Genomic DNA, 15,649 nt, shown 5'->3' on the forward strand with positions numbered 1-15,649 from the left:
AATATAGATTTGGGTGCAGGCCCACATGGAATAGGGGTAATAAATATATAAAAATTTAGGGAATTGGGAAAAAATAGTTTTAAAGATTTTGAATCAATGGTTAAATGAAGGCTTATGTCTGAAGAATTATGTAGTAAAGTACTTAAATCCATATGGAAGAAGGAAGATACAATTAAATATTTATATGGGATTCTAGATTATGGGATTCTAGATTAAACCCAGTAAAAGATGAGTTTTGTATGTAAATAAAGAAGGTTGGCCTAATGGTTAAGGTGTTAACTTACAGACACAAGGTGCAGGGTTCGATTCTCGCATGGGGTAACTGGGTAGGCTTAAAGTGGCCTGAAAGGGCAGGTATCTTAGTACTAACCTGTGAAGAAGAAGGGGGTTTAGGGTTAATTAATCCAGTGGTATATACTGCTTCATTAAATTTGTACAAAGTGTTAAAGTGGATAAATGAAAAAAGATGACAGATTAGTATAAATATAAGCATGGTAAATTTGGGGGTATGGTGAAAAAGAGTAAAATAGATAAAGAATGTATAAATGAAGAAATAAAATGTTACAAAAAAGTATTTTTGAGGAAAATAAAAATTGGTGATATAGAAAAAGACAGAAGTATGGTATTAGAATGTAATGATAAAACATTACTATGGAAAACCATGGGAGAATCTAACAAATAAAAAAATAAAACCTATAAAAATAATTAGCTAATGGTATAATCAGGAAGTAGAATGTCAAGATTTTTTGTGGAGACTGGTAATAGATAAATTGCCAGTATAAGGACATGTGCTATATAAAAAGGAAAGTGATAGAATATGTTTACATGATCAAGAAGAAGAAATGATGGAACGTGTTTTTGAAATGTAACAGAGTAAAAAAACTTACGAGGAAAACTATGTAAAGAAGATTTTTTGAAGATATAAAATAAGTGGATAAAATAAACATGAACATGATTAAATAACCATATTATAAGAACAGAAGTAAAGAATATATTTAAAGGACAGATAAAAAGTTATTTTATGTTATAGGTAATGAAAGAATACATTAAATTATGTTTAATAGTAAATTAATTTTAGCAACAATATTAAGTAAAGTCAGATGGTGGTTATGGAAAAAGGAGTGGGGGTCTAATAGGGATGAAAGTATAGCATGATTGTAAAGGAAATTGTGAATATGTGCAAACAGATTTGTATACTTATATATTTGTACATATGTAATATTTAATAAGAGTTATTTTTGTATATACCACCAACTCAACCGGATGGGACCTGTGTTTAATGTTTCAACCAAAGGATGACACACAGGAGTGAAAATCACCCCATTATTTTGCACTGCACTGTCAGCATCCCAGCTAGCTGGCGTGGGAATAAATCCAACAGCCTTCTGCACCAAAGGTAAGTATGCTAGCTGTTGTGCCACTAACACTGTTGTGTCTCCAGTGGATGCTGGAGACATGCAGAGGGTAGTACTCCAGGAGGCATTGGCTGAGACACCATAGAGGAGAGAATGATACTCCACTGTACCCCAACTGGACATCACGCGTGAGAGAAGAGCAAGGTTAGGGCATAAAAACAATAACAGCCCTCCCAGGAGTAGTATGACACAGTACCAGCACCATGATCCTCAATCTCTTCAGCCACAGACATAGGTCAGGTTTATCAAAGGGAGGCTCAGGCAGGTCTGGTAGATCCAGTGAATGATGGGGGTACTTGGGCGAAAGCCAATGGTCATATGCATATGTCAAAAGATAGAAAAAGCTACAAAATATAATGAAAAAGTTCCACACCCAGAGTTAAAATAGTCAGTAAATAATTCAAACCAAGACCTTATGTTATTTGAGGGAAAGAAGAAAAGCTGTAGAGGATAAACTGCACATCTGACTGTAAGTTAAATATATCAGAATTCCAAGAAAAAAAACAGTATTGCCACAATAAAACAGAGACTTTGAGGACTGTTAGAATCAAGATTTGCAGTGAAAGAGGCTTCTGAAATAATATTTCCAAGTGAAGCTCTTTTATAGGACCCAGCTTCTTTTAGTTTCTAATCACTGTCATTATTTTATTGATGTAATTGACGTTCCTTTTCCTGAACTGGTGAATCTGTAATGTTTATATAATTGATGTTCCTTTTCTTGAACTGGTGAATCTGTAATGTTTATATAAAGTGTAAATGTTAATAAACATTATGATAAAAAAGGAAGCTCGGACATGCATAGTGAAAATCCCTATAAATTCTACAGGTTAGGAATACCACTGAAGAAACCAGGCAGATACGAACATTGTGAAAGAGCCAATGATGATTATAAGGACTGAAAGTTGTTTTTAGTAAAACAGTTTTTGATTGAATTCATGGCATATTTTGTGAAGAGTTAAGCTTAAGTGATGTTATTTTTTTTTTTTTATTCTCTCTGGCTTGGTAGTCATGAGGCTCTCTTCTGTCCACATACTCAGTGCAGGCCAGAGAACAAAGGTCACTCATTCAAGATCAGTGGGTTTACTGTGTAAGACTGTAACTCCCACTGTGCATGCTGAGTAGTGTGTTCCTGAGGTTTGGCATGCATTACGTGCCACTAAGGACATGCTGCTTACTGCCACAAGCAAATGGTGCCTTAATTCTGTCCTACCCCCTTGAAGCTAACATTCTGGTCTCCAGTGGGGATTCCCAAATAGGAACAAGCACCCCAACTATATGAACCCCACAAAAAATAGGCAGATTTGCAATGTCACATCACTCCTCCCATTCTCCTTAGCAGCTCCAGCAGGTTTCTGAACCACAATTTAAACTCTGCTTGCCTAAGTCATAGTCAGGGTTTAATCTCATTTAGACCAAAGGAGCTGGCAGCTTAAGTTAAAATATGCCATAATCACATTATTGTAGGAACTAGCTATATTCTCTCTCTCTCTCTCTCTCTATATATATATATATATATATATATATATATATATATATATATTTATATATTTTTTTTGTATAAAGATAACCTGTATAGAACAGCAAAATAAACATACAGATATATATACAGATAAATACATATAAGCATAATATGAAAAAAATATATAAGCCAAACAGTTTGGTATAGAATTACAGACATAGTTACAGGAGGCTGGATGCCACATACTTGACATTACTTCTAGAGATGCCATTTTGAATAAAGATCTCATAGAGGTTAGACCACATTCAATTGTCCCTATGTTATTACCTCACCATCTTTGCAGATGTACAAATGTCAAAACCAGTAACAGTGGCTAGAATGGAAAGGGTTGAGTGATTGAGTAGGAAGCCAGTTAAAAGGAAGGGGTGATGGACTGGATGGACAAAGGTGATAAAACTGTTTGAAAAGTAGGTGTAGACAGAGCTGTAGAATTACGTACTGAATGGGAAAGTTGAAAAAAGTCAGCCATTTTAATAACTGAGTAATAAAGAGTTTACGTTATTTGGGGAATAACAGAGAGGCACTCCAGTGTTACAAGAGGAACAAAACTAGTCTGAACTGGGTTAATGGAGTAGGAGGAAAAGGGGGAACAGGGACTAAGGTGTCACAGAAACATACAGCTTGGACAAAAAAGGATGCACGAAGATCATTTCTAAGGATTTATGAGGTAAAAGTGTTAAAATAGATAAGGACTGGTAGAGGAAACGGATAATACAAAAATGAAAAGTTTAACATGGTCCCTAAACTGAAAGAAGCTATTCAGCTGTGAAGTGAACTGGAGGTCCTAGTCATAAGCACTGGTGCACAAAGACACATGTCTGATACTCCTAAGTGCCTCACAAAATTGTTAGCATTTTACTCCATGCACAGAGTAAATATGCAAACAACCCCATACCTAGTCACAGGCTATTCATGAAGGCAGAGCTATCACAGGATCAGCTGGTCTCAATGGTGTAAGTTATGGGGTAGCAGCAGCTACATAGACAGCAACAGTGCAGCACTTCCCACATATAGTGCAATAGTGTAGCACTTCCAGCATATATTGCAATGGTGCAGGACTTCCTGCATATAGTGTAATAGTGCAGCACTTCCAGCATATATTGCAATGGTGCAGGACTTCCTGCATATAGTGTAATAGTGCAGCACTTCCTGCATAGAGTGCAATGGTGCAGCACTTCCTGCATATAGTGCAACAGTGTAGCACTTCCAGCATATATTGCAATGGTGCAGGACTTCCTGCATATAGTGTAATAGTGCAGCACTTCCTGCATAGAGTGTAATAGTGCAGCACTTCCTGCATAGAGTGCAATGGTGCAGCACTTCCTGCATATAATGCAACAGTGCAGCACTTCTTGCATATAGTGATCATGTTTCCTGTTAATATGTGGCTGATCTGACAGTGCCAAACAACATATTTCAGCTGTTAAATAAAAAAGAAAAATCCTCAGCTGCATACTAGGAAAGGCCTTACCAGCAGTGCAGTTCCCCACAGTGCAGACACACCTACCACCTTAAGGACACTCATCTTTCTACCACACAGTGATGTTGGTAAGCGTCTGTCAATATGTACATGCACAGCAGCAGATCCCCTCACTACCATAATGAGGTAAGAACTCCTGGTCCACTCTCATACCCAATAAGTGTGATTTCCTTATGAATCACAGTCAGGCATGATGGTACACAAGTGCACCTTGGTATAAGATAGTTGCATAAGGTGGAGGTCTGCCTTACTGAGGAGCTAAACATAGTTAACATACGATGTGCCTTACCAAGAAGCTAAGAGCCTTGCAACAATGCAATATGTTCCCTTCCATCCTAAGTACAACAGCATTTGGTATAAACTGGTGTACTAGGTCACTTGTGCAACATTCATAAATATGGGAATGGAATCATACATCAGTGGCAGCTAATGCACAGGACTAAAGCTGTTAATTTACTGCTTTCTGTGTGCAGGATACATGGTTTGATTTATTTAATCTTCATTTACTTGCTATGTGACTCTGAGCAAGTCTCTTAACCAGACAGTGCTCACAGGTCACCCTTGAAAAAGGTACAACTTGTCCAGTCCAGTGGGCTTGTTAGATCAATAAATAAGTAAAATAAAACAAAAAGTAAAATACTTAATATTAAAAACAATGAGGAGTGAATAAAAGACTGACACAGCTAACAGGCAGTGTCTCACCCAGTTAATCAAAGACTCAAAAGGGATGGAGTCAATTTAAGGTAGCAAGAGAACAGAAAATAACACAGAATAGAAGTAATGTTGTGTGTGTGTGTGTGTGTGTGTGTGTGTGTGTGTGTGTGTGTATATATGTGTGTGTGTGTGTGTGTGTATATATATATATATGTGTGTGTGTGTGTGTGTGTGTGTGTGTGTGTGTGTATATATGTGTGTGTGTGTGTGTGTGTGTGTGTGTGTGTGTGTGTGTGTGTATATATGTGTGTGTGTGTGTGTGTGTATATATATATGTGTGTGTGTGTGTGTGTGTGTGTGTGTGTGTGTGTGTGTGTGTGTGTATATATGTGTGTGTGTGTGTGTGTGTATATATGTGTGTGTGTGTGTGTATATATATGTGTGTGTGTGTGTGTGTGTGTGTGTGTGTGTGTGTGTGTGTGTGTGTGTGTGTGTGTGTGTGTGTTCAGATGTATGTATGCAGTGTCATGTCACTTGACCTTCTGTTGAGACCGGCAAACAAAATCTGCTCCAGAGTACCATTGTAACTTATCAGTATGGGCATAATTCGGCCTTGGTCTTCCAGCTTGGTGTTTCTTCCCTTGGTTGGCTGGTGGCACCTTTCACTTGGTCAGATCACTGCCTGGTTTGTTGTAAGACTGAAATGAAGGCAGCATATGTGGTATCTCATGTCCAACAGCACAGGAACTGTCTTGAGTAATTTGCTATCTTTATGGGCATGTGAACATCAAGGAGCAAACCAAACACAGGAGTAGCAACTGAAGAATGACCATGCAACTGTTTTCATGCAATGATACTGAGGCTGCTCTAGATTATGACAGTCCTGATGGTAACCCAATTTATTTATTTAGTTATTCATTCATTCTTTAAAATTAATTAGATGTTTAAGATCTAAGTATTTTACACTGTAAAACCCCTCAACAAGTTCAATATAATGATAATAGCAATGAATATAATACAACTCAAGTACAAATTCATCAGAAACTCTTCCATTTAAATGCACTGGAAGTGCCTCTTCCAGGGTCCAAAAAAAAAAAAAAAACAGCCTGAAAAGAAGAAACTTGAGTGACCTCCTGAATGTGAACTTTGATTCAGTCACCTGAATCAGAGAAGGTAGCTAGTTCCACAAGACTGGGCAAGATAACCAAAGAAATCTAAACTTCTATCTCCACTTTCATGCACAGAACAGCTATTAGCCCTTATCTTCTGAACCTGAGGTGCATGGACAGAACATTATGTCTCAGCAACTCCCGGTAAGGTGGACTCAGACTATGTATGGCTCAAATGGACAGTGAAATGACTTTAAAGACGCACCATTTAATTACTGCAAATAAGAGCAGATGCCACATAACTGGCAAAATATGACTGCATGTATCAATCGGAAGTCTGGCCACGGAATTCTAAGCCTGCTGCATGACTACCAATCTGCCTTCCCCGGTAAATGGCTTCACAATAATCCATTTAAGGAAGAACCAGTCACTTGCCACCATTGCCAGGTCTTCACATAGTATAAGACCATAAAGAATCTGTAATAATAATAACCTGGCACCATGTTGCTCTTGGAATAGTTCTGGAGAGGGACAATGAAAGATTGATGCTGTGAGTGAATGCACAGCGACACCCATAAAGCAGATGCTTCTGTGGCAGGATCTTGGCTTACTCCTGCATACTGCACTGACCCATGTTACAGAGATGCCTGGAATGCAGACATCTGATGAGCAGACATCTGCAGAACAAACCCGAGGAAACCTGCACCTACATAAACAGATGTCTGCAGGACTGTCACAAGAGGAACCAGTGCTTTGGGGCCAGGTATCAAAGAAGACCGATACCTAACAGATGACAGCAGTACAGATTGGCATTGGAATATGACTTGAGTTCTTAGACTACATCCCCTTTATTGCTGCTATCAACAAATTAGAACCAATGTTTTGATGAGGCAGCAAGCATTCATCTCATGGGGGAGTGGGTGGGGAAGATCAAAACTGTTACAGGAGCAAGCAGAAAAAGTAAACAAGGGTTAACGGGTACAAAAGGAGCCTCATCAGCCAGTGTGGTGAACTCTAAGAATTACACCCAGAAGCTTCAAATTTGACTTTATTTTGCACTCCAACATTGTTTTACGTCCTAAAAGGAGCAAGAAAAAATGTTGCCTAGGGTAACTACACTGAAGAGAGGGGATGTATTTTAAATAATTCTACTTTCAGCTGTTATACATGGTTTCTCTTTCTCCCACCTTACATTCTTTCTAACCCCTCTCCCTGACATAAACAAACACAGGTATGCACTTGACTTCACTTTTTGATGACAAAGTCTGTATCATGACTCCTTTCTTACTTCTTTGCTTAGACTGAAAATGCCCATTATTTGCAGCCCTTTTTTGCACTCCATATTATCTCATATTCATTATTCTAACAGCTTTATCTTACAGGAGTGTGTTAATAACAACAAATATGCATTTGTTTTCACTATCCGGCATAAACTGACAAGAAATAGGAAAATTGAACACTAGGTTTTTCCAACAGATTGCACTTTCCGTAATATGTAAATGAAAATGAATTCCTAAAAGAAACGTTAGAGCAAATAATTTAGATTAAACAAGGTGGATGGGGGGGGGGGCAGAAGTAAACCATTATGTATCACTTAAACCTCCTGTTCAGTTGGAGCACGCTTAGCAAATAGCTCCAGAGAGCAGTCAGAGCTCCCGTTTGTCCACTCTGGTTAGTTTCTCTTCTTAGGTATCAGTTCTAATGTTCTAATGCTTTCACTTCTCCTTTTTCAAAATTTTTGCACTACCAGACATGCAGCATGTATGTAAATGTATGTAAATGCACATGCACATATGCACATGCACACACGCACACACATCACTGACTCAATTAGCATGCTAAGTCAGGGGGTTCTATTCCCACACCAAGATGTTTGTTTCCAATTCTGATAACACAGTGCAGTATAACGTCGGATGTTGCATTCCTGAGGTGTCTTATGGAAAAGACATTAAATGGAGGCCCCACATGCCTGAGATGGTGTTCATTCAGTTGCATATAATAGAACTCAAGAACCTTGTAAAAAATAATAGGGCAATTTCCCTAGTGTCCTACACAAGTTTCCCATTGTCAATATGAATCCCATTGTCAATATGTTTACCTGAAAATAGACTATGCCTATCAGGACTAACCTGTTCAGTAAAATTAAATAAAATAAATAAGCAAGTAAATAAATAATTACAGTTTGATGACTAAAAACACACAAAGTACCCCTTTCTCCCTTCTTTGGTGTACATCAGAATTTCTCAAATCTTTCATGGGAGGTGCAAGCGAGCCTGAAAATACTGCACATGTGCAGCCCAGCAAGAATGGCACAGTATGGAAACATTCACCGCACAAGAGGCTGAGGTTCTACTGCAGGCTCACTGACCTATGCACCCATGGCTGGAGAATCTTTAGATTCATAGCTTCATAGGCAAGTACTAGGCTAGACGCCCTCGTAGACCATTTTAAGCCTAGTCAATTTCCCTCGTCCTGGAGAAGAATAATGTGGGTAAGGCCTTCTGTAGGCGGGTGTGGTAGGAACTGGTGCGGAACATAAATCCTGTGAGTTCAGACAACTGGACAGAGCAGCAGGTGCATTGCAGATTCACTGACACGACCCTTCATGCAAAGAACAAAACACAAGACATATCGGCAAACAGGCTGGCTATTGGAACCACACTCCAAAGACATCACCAGCCCATAGACAGTGAGTAACTCCTTATGACCTTTAATGGAAAAATGGAAAAGACATGGAAAGGACACTTATTGGTGGTAGATGGGATGTGGGAGCCAGGATGGTCAGGACTTCTTGGGTGTCCTTTGGGAATGCCCATGTTAGCAATGGTAAACACCAGTCATGTATGACACTGCGGAAGCCAGGATGGTCAGGACTTCTTGGGTGTCCTTTGGGAATGCCCAGGTCAGCAATGGCAAACACCAGTCATGTATGACACTGCCTGTACATCATCCTGGTGTATATCCACTGACCATCTGCAAAAATAAAAAAATCATTGAATATCACTACAGGTACTAAAGGAATCATGCAATTGTTATCAACCCCCTTTTTTGTATATTTACATGGAACTGGGTTATCACAACAACCTTAGTCAGTGTGACCAATTCACCTACAGCCCATGTTTACATCATCAGATGGCTAGCCCTGACATGGTACAACATTTTAATTTTTATACATGTGCATATGTGTGTGTTGGGGTGCATGTCTGCTTCTGTATACTACATCATTATTGCACTGACAGATGGCCCAAAGTATATTTCTGACAGATAGCAGTGGCTTGAGGAATCTTCTCAGAACTGAACAGGAGCTCCTATTCTTTGATCTAGAGTATACATGCTCAGTAACAGTAGGTCTTCATACTGCATATTTACTCACAGACATTATTCTGTCATCCTTTTGTTAAAACAGAGTGCCAATAATAAACATGCATTTTTCATCAAAAAAATAGAAAATCAAGTAAGAGTTGCATTCTGATTACATTTTTGTATAAATGTGAATGAAAAGAAATACATACAACACAGTACAATAACAACTCAATGTACCGCTGAATGCCCTTTCAGCCTGTCATGCCCAACAACACTCATTCCTATGTAATTTCAAGCTTCACCTTAAGTATTTTAGATCTTTGCCATCTTTGTGTCTTTAAAATCATATGGCAATTTAATTCAGTGTGACACTACTCTCTCTAAAAAACATTTTTTTTTAATTTAGTCCAGAGTGGCACTACTCTCTCTGAAAACCAGTTGTTTATTCTTTTGTTTCTCTGAAATCATGTTAAACGGATCTGATGTAGCCTTATAGGCCTATACCAGATTATTCCACGTGTCTACACGTGTCTATATGGAGTTGTAAAGAGTTTTACCTGCTGTTCTTCTTTAAGACAACGTATTCAAAGTTGCTAAATTTTTGTGAATTTTCTCTCCCTCTCTCTCTCTCTTCCCAATTTCATTATCTGGGATATTGTGCAAGGAAATCAATAACACCTTCTGTATAAAATGCTAACAAATACAGTTCTCATTACTTCCATATCTCTTAATGTTATACATTTCCTAATATTTCCAATTGTTTAATTACATTATCTATGCGGTGACTGAAACTGAGTTTGTTGTCAACCCAAATACTCTGGTCCTATAATGGTACTTCTTTGATTGCATTACTTCTAATTTTATACTTATTTTCAAAACAAGAAAGCCCAAAAATAAATGTTTTATAGTGGTCTCTGCTGATTTCTACCAAATGTCTACACAATTTTAGAACTTCAACCAATCTTCCCTTGATGTCACATATTTAGTCATATTTAAATCACTTGTAAACATACCGTAGCTACATCAGCTGGGATTTTTATGTCCTGCAAGCAAAGCATGTTCAAGCATATCACTTAGATTAAATATGGAACACCACTGAACCCCCATCTGTCACTTACACCTCCCATTCGATTGTAACACCTGTTCGATACATTCCATCCACTTTTGCAGGTAGCTGGCAGGGTGCAGTCATGTTTCCAATTCATTCTAATTAACTACAGGCATGGCAACAGTCCCTTTGTATCTTATTTAAGTTTCTAAATACTCTAGCATGCCTATTTTTATTGTTATTACAAAAGTGGAGCAAATGTTTTATCATATTTTATTGTATTAATCATTAATATAATAATACTAATCAATGTGCCACTCTCTCTTAAAAGCTTTTTCCATACATAATTTCATGTTTTAGATGCACATATAGAGTTAATGAATAACATTTCCTTGGCAACACACACACACACACACACACAAACACACACACACACACACACACACACACACACACACACACATCTACCTATCATTTTACGACAATGGTGAACTCCAACTGCAAACTAACTGTAATAATACTAACACTAAACCTAGTTTGAGTGCAATATTTTAAGTTCTTTTTAACCATGTACGATGTAAACTCTCATTTTTATACAGAAAAACAGTTAAACATGTTATCATACCTCTCAACTGTGCAGATTTTCACAGAATGTCCAGATTTTTGCCTCACATTTTTGGTCTGTTTTTCAAAAAAAAATTATGATTTTCTGGCAAATTAGTGGCAAATCATTAAAGATTGAAGTTAGAAAATAATGACAGAGATTCGAGTTTCACACTTTATTCCCTTCAGGAAATTCATGCTAATGCAAAACCTGTTATTCTATCAATTTTCTAAGTTTGTAAGAGCAATATTTAAAAAATGTCCCTATTCTTGGGCCTTTGTCCCACTTTTATGTATACCTTTGTCCAGATTTCTTGCTGTAAGAGGTTGAGATGTATGCATGTTAGTTTGAAAATGAAGTAAAGATTTCAATCTAAAATAACTGACATGAGTTGCACTATGCACAAAAAAAAAACATACTTAAGTACTTAATCCTCTCAAAGAGCAAGTAAAAAATAGCTTGAAGTCTTTTACCTTTTCCATGACTGATCGAGCCAATGTCACTGGATTTGAAATGTTTTTGACGCAGGAGACTGCTCCAGCTGCGAGTGTTTTACCATTCATGATAATTGCATCCAGTTCCACATCACCATCAGCATTCAGCACGGCACCATGACCTGCAGGAAACCATTCCATTTGTAAAAGGTCAAACCTTCTTAGCCTTAAGCTTTCAAAATGAAGCAAAGAAAACAATTCCAGAGCCATTTACTATCTTATTCTTTGACAGCTTTTGTCATAACTTCCCTTATGAGTTATTTGCTTTTATTGTCACGGTTTCTAAAGTAAACATGATGCACATGGGTAGCGAAAAGTATTTGATTGCTTTCTTTGAGTCACAAAGCTTTTATCTTGTTGAAATCATAAATATCTACCAGGCACTGCAAACTGCCAACAGAAGTGACATGTCCTACTGAGCATTTCAAACATTCTCAAGATGCACAGATACTTTTATCAAAGCAGCTCACGTTTACTTATCTCTATTAATTAAAAAAAACAAAACATACTCAATAAGCACAGCAATACAATGGCTGTTCAAGCAGATGACACATTTTTGGAGCTTTTCTCCCCAGGCCTCCATTGAAAATTGGCTCCCACCCAGCTGGACTTTCCTGTAATCAAATATCAGTAAATAAGATAACTCAGCATCACAAATTTAGTGCTTGTTATGTAAAGGTTGCAGTTTGCAGGCGAGTATTTCCATGCAAATTCCTTGTATGTCTAGAGGTGTCCACTACAATGCACAAATGGGACTTGGAGTCACTGGCTGAGATGCACAGACAAGTGTTTTGTAGCTGTGTGGTACTACATATCAAGCATCCTACAATGCAACCCTCTCCATATGAATTAAGGCTCAAATAGTGCTGATAGTTGATGAAACAAACTGCAAAGGAAATAAGTGTAGTTAAGTTATGTGGATAAGTGACAACAGGCAGTTTTAGTTGAGGAGTTGGACTGCCAAAGTGTGTCTGACGGAGAAGTGGTTGATGTCACAGTAAGACTGCCCACGCATGCACAAGCTCATGTGTACAAAGAAGCTCCTCGCTGATGCCACAGGTGCAGTGTCAGACAAGCCAAGGATAGCAAAGTACCAACCTAGTTTATCATACAAATGTGGAGGAAAGGAGAAAATAGGAAAGCAGGAAAAGGTGGAATACTACGCAGAAGAAAATATACAAGGGCAAACTGACGGAATATGTGCAAGGGGGAAAGAAAGGCCACTTGTTTTTTTAAAGAAAGCCTCCCACTTTTCAGACAAGAAGATGAAGGCACCTGAGAAATGTTACAAGAAATAGTCAGAACAGGGATAGAGTGGGAGGGGGAACTAAAATGTAGAGACAAAGACACCAGTGGTGGTATTATCACAGAAAAAAGGGACAGCTGTAGGCATATGCGGACAGGAGGCAGACACTTGGTGAAGAGGATGACTATAAGATAAGGGTATGTGGGGAATGACAAACAAGGCAGAGTAAGACAGAGATGGGGACAGGGCAGGGTACACTGCATATGCCACACCAGCCCAGGTGCCAACCCACACACATATCAATTGATCTTCCTGGCTGATGTCATGTAAAGGTTGTGAATATGGAGTCTACCTCTTCTAGGAGTCAAGTAGCCATTCTAGGAGGAACTCCACAGTTGTGAGATAGGCATCCAGATATCAGGACACCTCAGACATCACCAGTATATGCAGCTGATGCCAGCTGACCACAAGAACCCCCTCTGGGCCACTATCGAAGAGTAGTCTTCTCCTCTCCTGAGTAGTTACCACAGAGGCCACGAGTGAACCCTAAAAGTCATCTTCAGCAGGCTGTTATCTATCTGCCTACTAACAGGCAGGCCTGGCTCTCTATGGTGATCCAGTATCAATGACACTTACCAGCGAAAACTGAGGTTATCACTGTTGCTTCTCTGCTATCTCTACTAGCACAAGAAAGAGAAAACAAAGAGAACTCATTAACAGACACGAAAGCTGCTCTGCACAGTAGTACATGCTCCCCCACCTCTGGGAAAGACATTCCCACCTCCTGGGTCACCTTTCCATATGCTTCAATTTCTACTCCTCAATTTGTAAGATAAAGCACAAAGAACTTAGTATAGTGACAGCCCAGGAAAAGTCAAGGAAAAAAAGGATGCTTATGGGAAAAGTCTGGCTATGCATCCCTGACCTCTGCTTTCCACTAATGAAGCATGTCAGAATGAAACCATTGCAGGTTGTTATAGTAATGCCATTGGCTTCCTAGAACAGATGATGCAAGCAGCAGCACTCACCACCCTGGCAAGCTTGTGCCAAGCATCAGCATTGCACAATGAGCCAAAATAATAAACCAACACGAATTCCTGGAAGTCCTTACTGAAGAAGAACAAGAAAATCTTGCTCCCCTTTGGGTAGCGTATAGGAGTCTTGCTGCTGTCTATGCCTGAATATCCACTGTCACATAGACAGCTCTGTTTGAGAAAGAAAATGGTGGCCCGGTTTGTGAGTATTAACACTTGGACAAATATGACATGGATCACAGAGAAACAATGAGATGCTACAAAATGGTTGGGTACCATAGACTTGCAGAGCTATGAGCTTCTTAGATGCTATGCATGAGCATATGGTGCACAGCCCTGTCACAGGCAGAGGCAAGCAGTATAACACTGCCTAAGATGATTGTGTGATGAATTATGGTAATGATTCAAAAACAGCTGCCATGATTTATCTCATGAGCACAACTGTTATACCATGAGACCTGAATTAGCATGACAAAAAGAAGTGTCACAGTTTTGTGAATGACCACTCTAACAGAAGCAACAATGAAATTGTGACTTTAATGAATTAGGAAAATGGACTTTGCAATAGGTTCCACAGTCATACTGATTTAAAAACAGGGCACCTGGTAATGTAAGTTGACATTATTCTGAATACCCAAGAAGGATCACAGCAAAAACATTAACACTATCGTGCCTGGCTGTGAGTGAGAACCATACGTGTTTCAATGAGCACAGAGGCAGGATGTACTGCACTGGGCATGAAGGCCCCTCTATATCAGGTGAGGCATAGTAATACATTTTGTGAGGGAGTAATTGGCAAGCAATGCATTACACAGGTTCATTACTCGACTCAGGAACATGCGTAATGATGACAAGCCTTTAGCTGCATTACATTGAGGTAGAAAGGAGGAAATGGTGCATTACAACTAGGGAGGAAGGTAGGCATACGGTGACTGGGAGAAGAGAGTAAAGTCATATGGGAAAGCTGCCATCAGCCATGCCTAAATACTGACAGACGTATTAAACTACAGGTGTACTTGACTTATCAGCCTTCAAGAGTGGCAACAACTGGAAAATTCCCTGCCCAGGAGAATGAGGTGTTATTGCACATCCTCCATACATATAGCGCATGCACTCTGGCCAAGGATACAGCAGACAGACCTGTTTTGGAAGCAAGTGTGCCAGGAAGTAGTACAAGGCAACAGTGATGTGGGTGACCATAATAACAGTCTACATCAGTGTTGGAGAAGGGTGTTGAATTTGACATTGCCTACCAAAAACAAGGCAAAGGACATTGCCAGGGACATGTCCACCAGAAAAGGTGGACAAACAACGCAGATGAATCTCATAAGTGAGGAAGCGGTTTTGGTGACCATGTCTGTGAAACAGGAATGAATTGTCACATTTTATGCTGGCCTTGATGTTGGTGTTGGGTTGTTAATGACTGCACAAGTGCCTGTAAGGGATACAGTAAGTTACTAGGGCCTATACAAGCCTAGCCATAACAATTCCCTGGCTGTTTCTTCCCACATTATTTACTTCCCTGGACCCCTATCTAGCAGGGTGACTGACATGATCCCCAGGGTGAATTTCCTTTCTCCCATCCAATCATCAAGGTTCCTTTTGAAGAGGGCCAAAGTGGCGCTCTGCTTGACATGTATGGGCAGTCTATTCCAGAGTCTGGGGAGTCTCTGGGTCAGGAACCTATTCCTCCAGCATGTTTTGTTTATTGTGATGACAATATTTAGATCCCTGGAGCGTGTG

General features: G+C 39.2%; 1 protein-coding gene across 2 annotated transcripts in view; it reads right to left on the reverse strand.

The window, feature by feature from the left end:
* LOC122794696 (isoaspartyl peptidase/L-asparaginase-like) overlaps nt 1-15,649 on the reverse strand; it is a 1,819,013-nt gene that overhangs the window by 1,406,107 nt on the left and 397,257 nt on the right. For both annotated transcript variants that reach the window (XM_044063331.1, XM_044063329.1), the window contains exon 3: nt 11,606-11,748. In XM_044063331.1, coding sequence (XP_043919266.1) covers nt 11,606-11,748 — 143 coding nt within the window. The remainder of the gene's footprint in view (nt 1-11,605; nt 11,749-15,649) is intronic.

The sequence above is a fragment of the Protopterus annectens genome, chromosome 2.part1 (assembly GCF_019279795.1).
Source record: "Protopterus annectens isolate FY-2018-M chromosome 2.part1, PAN1.0, whole genome shotgun sequence".
Taxonomy (NCBI): Eukaryota; Metazoa; Chordata; order Ceratodontiformes; family Protopteridae; genus Protopterus; species Protopterus annectens.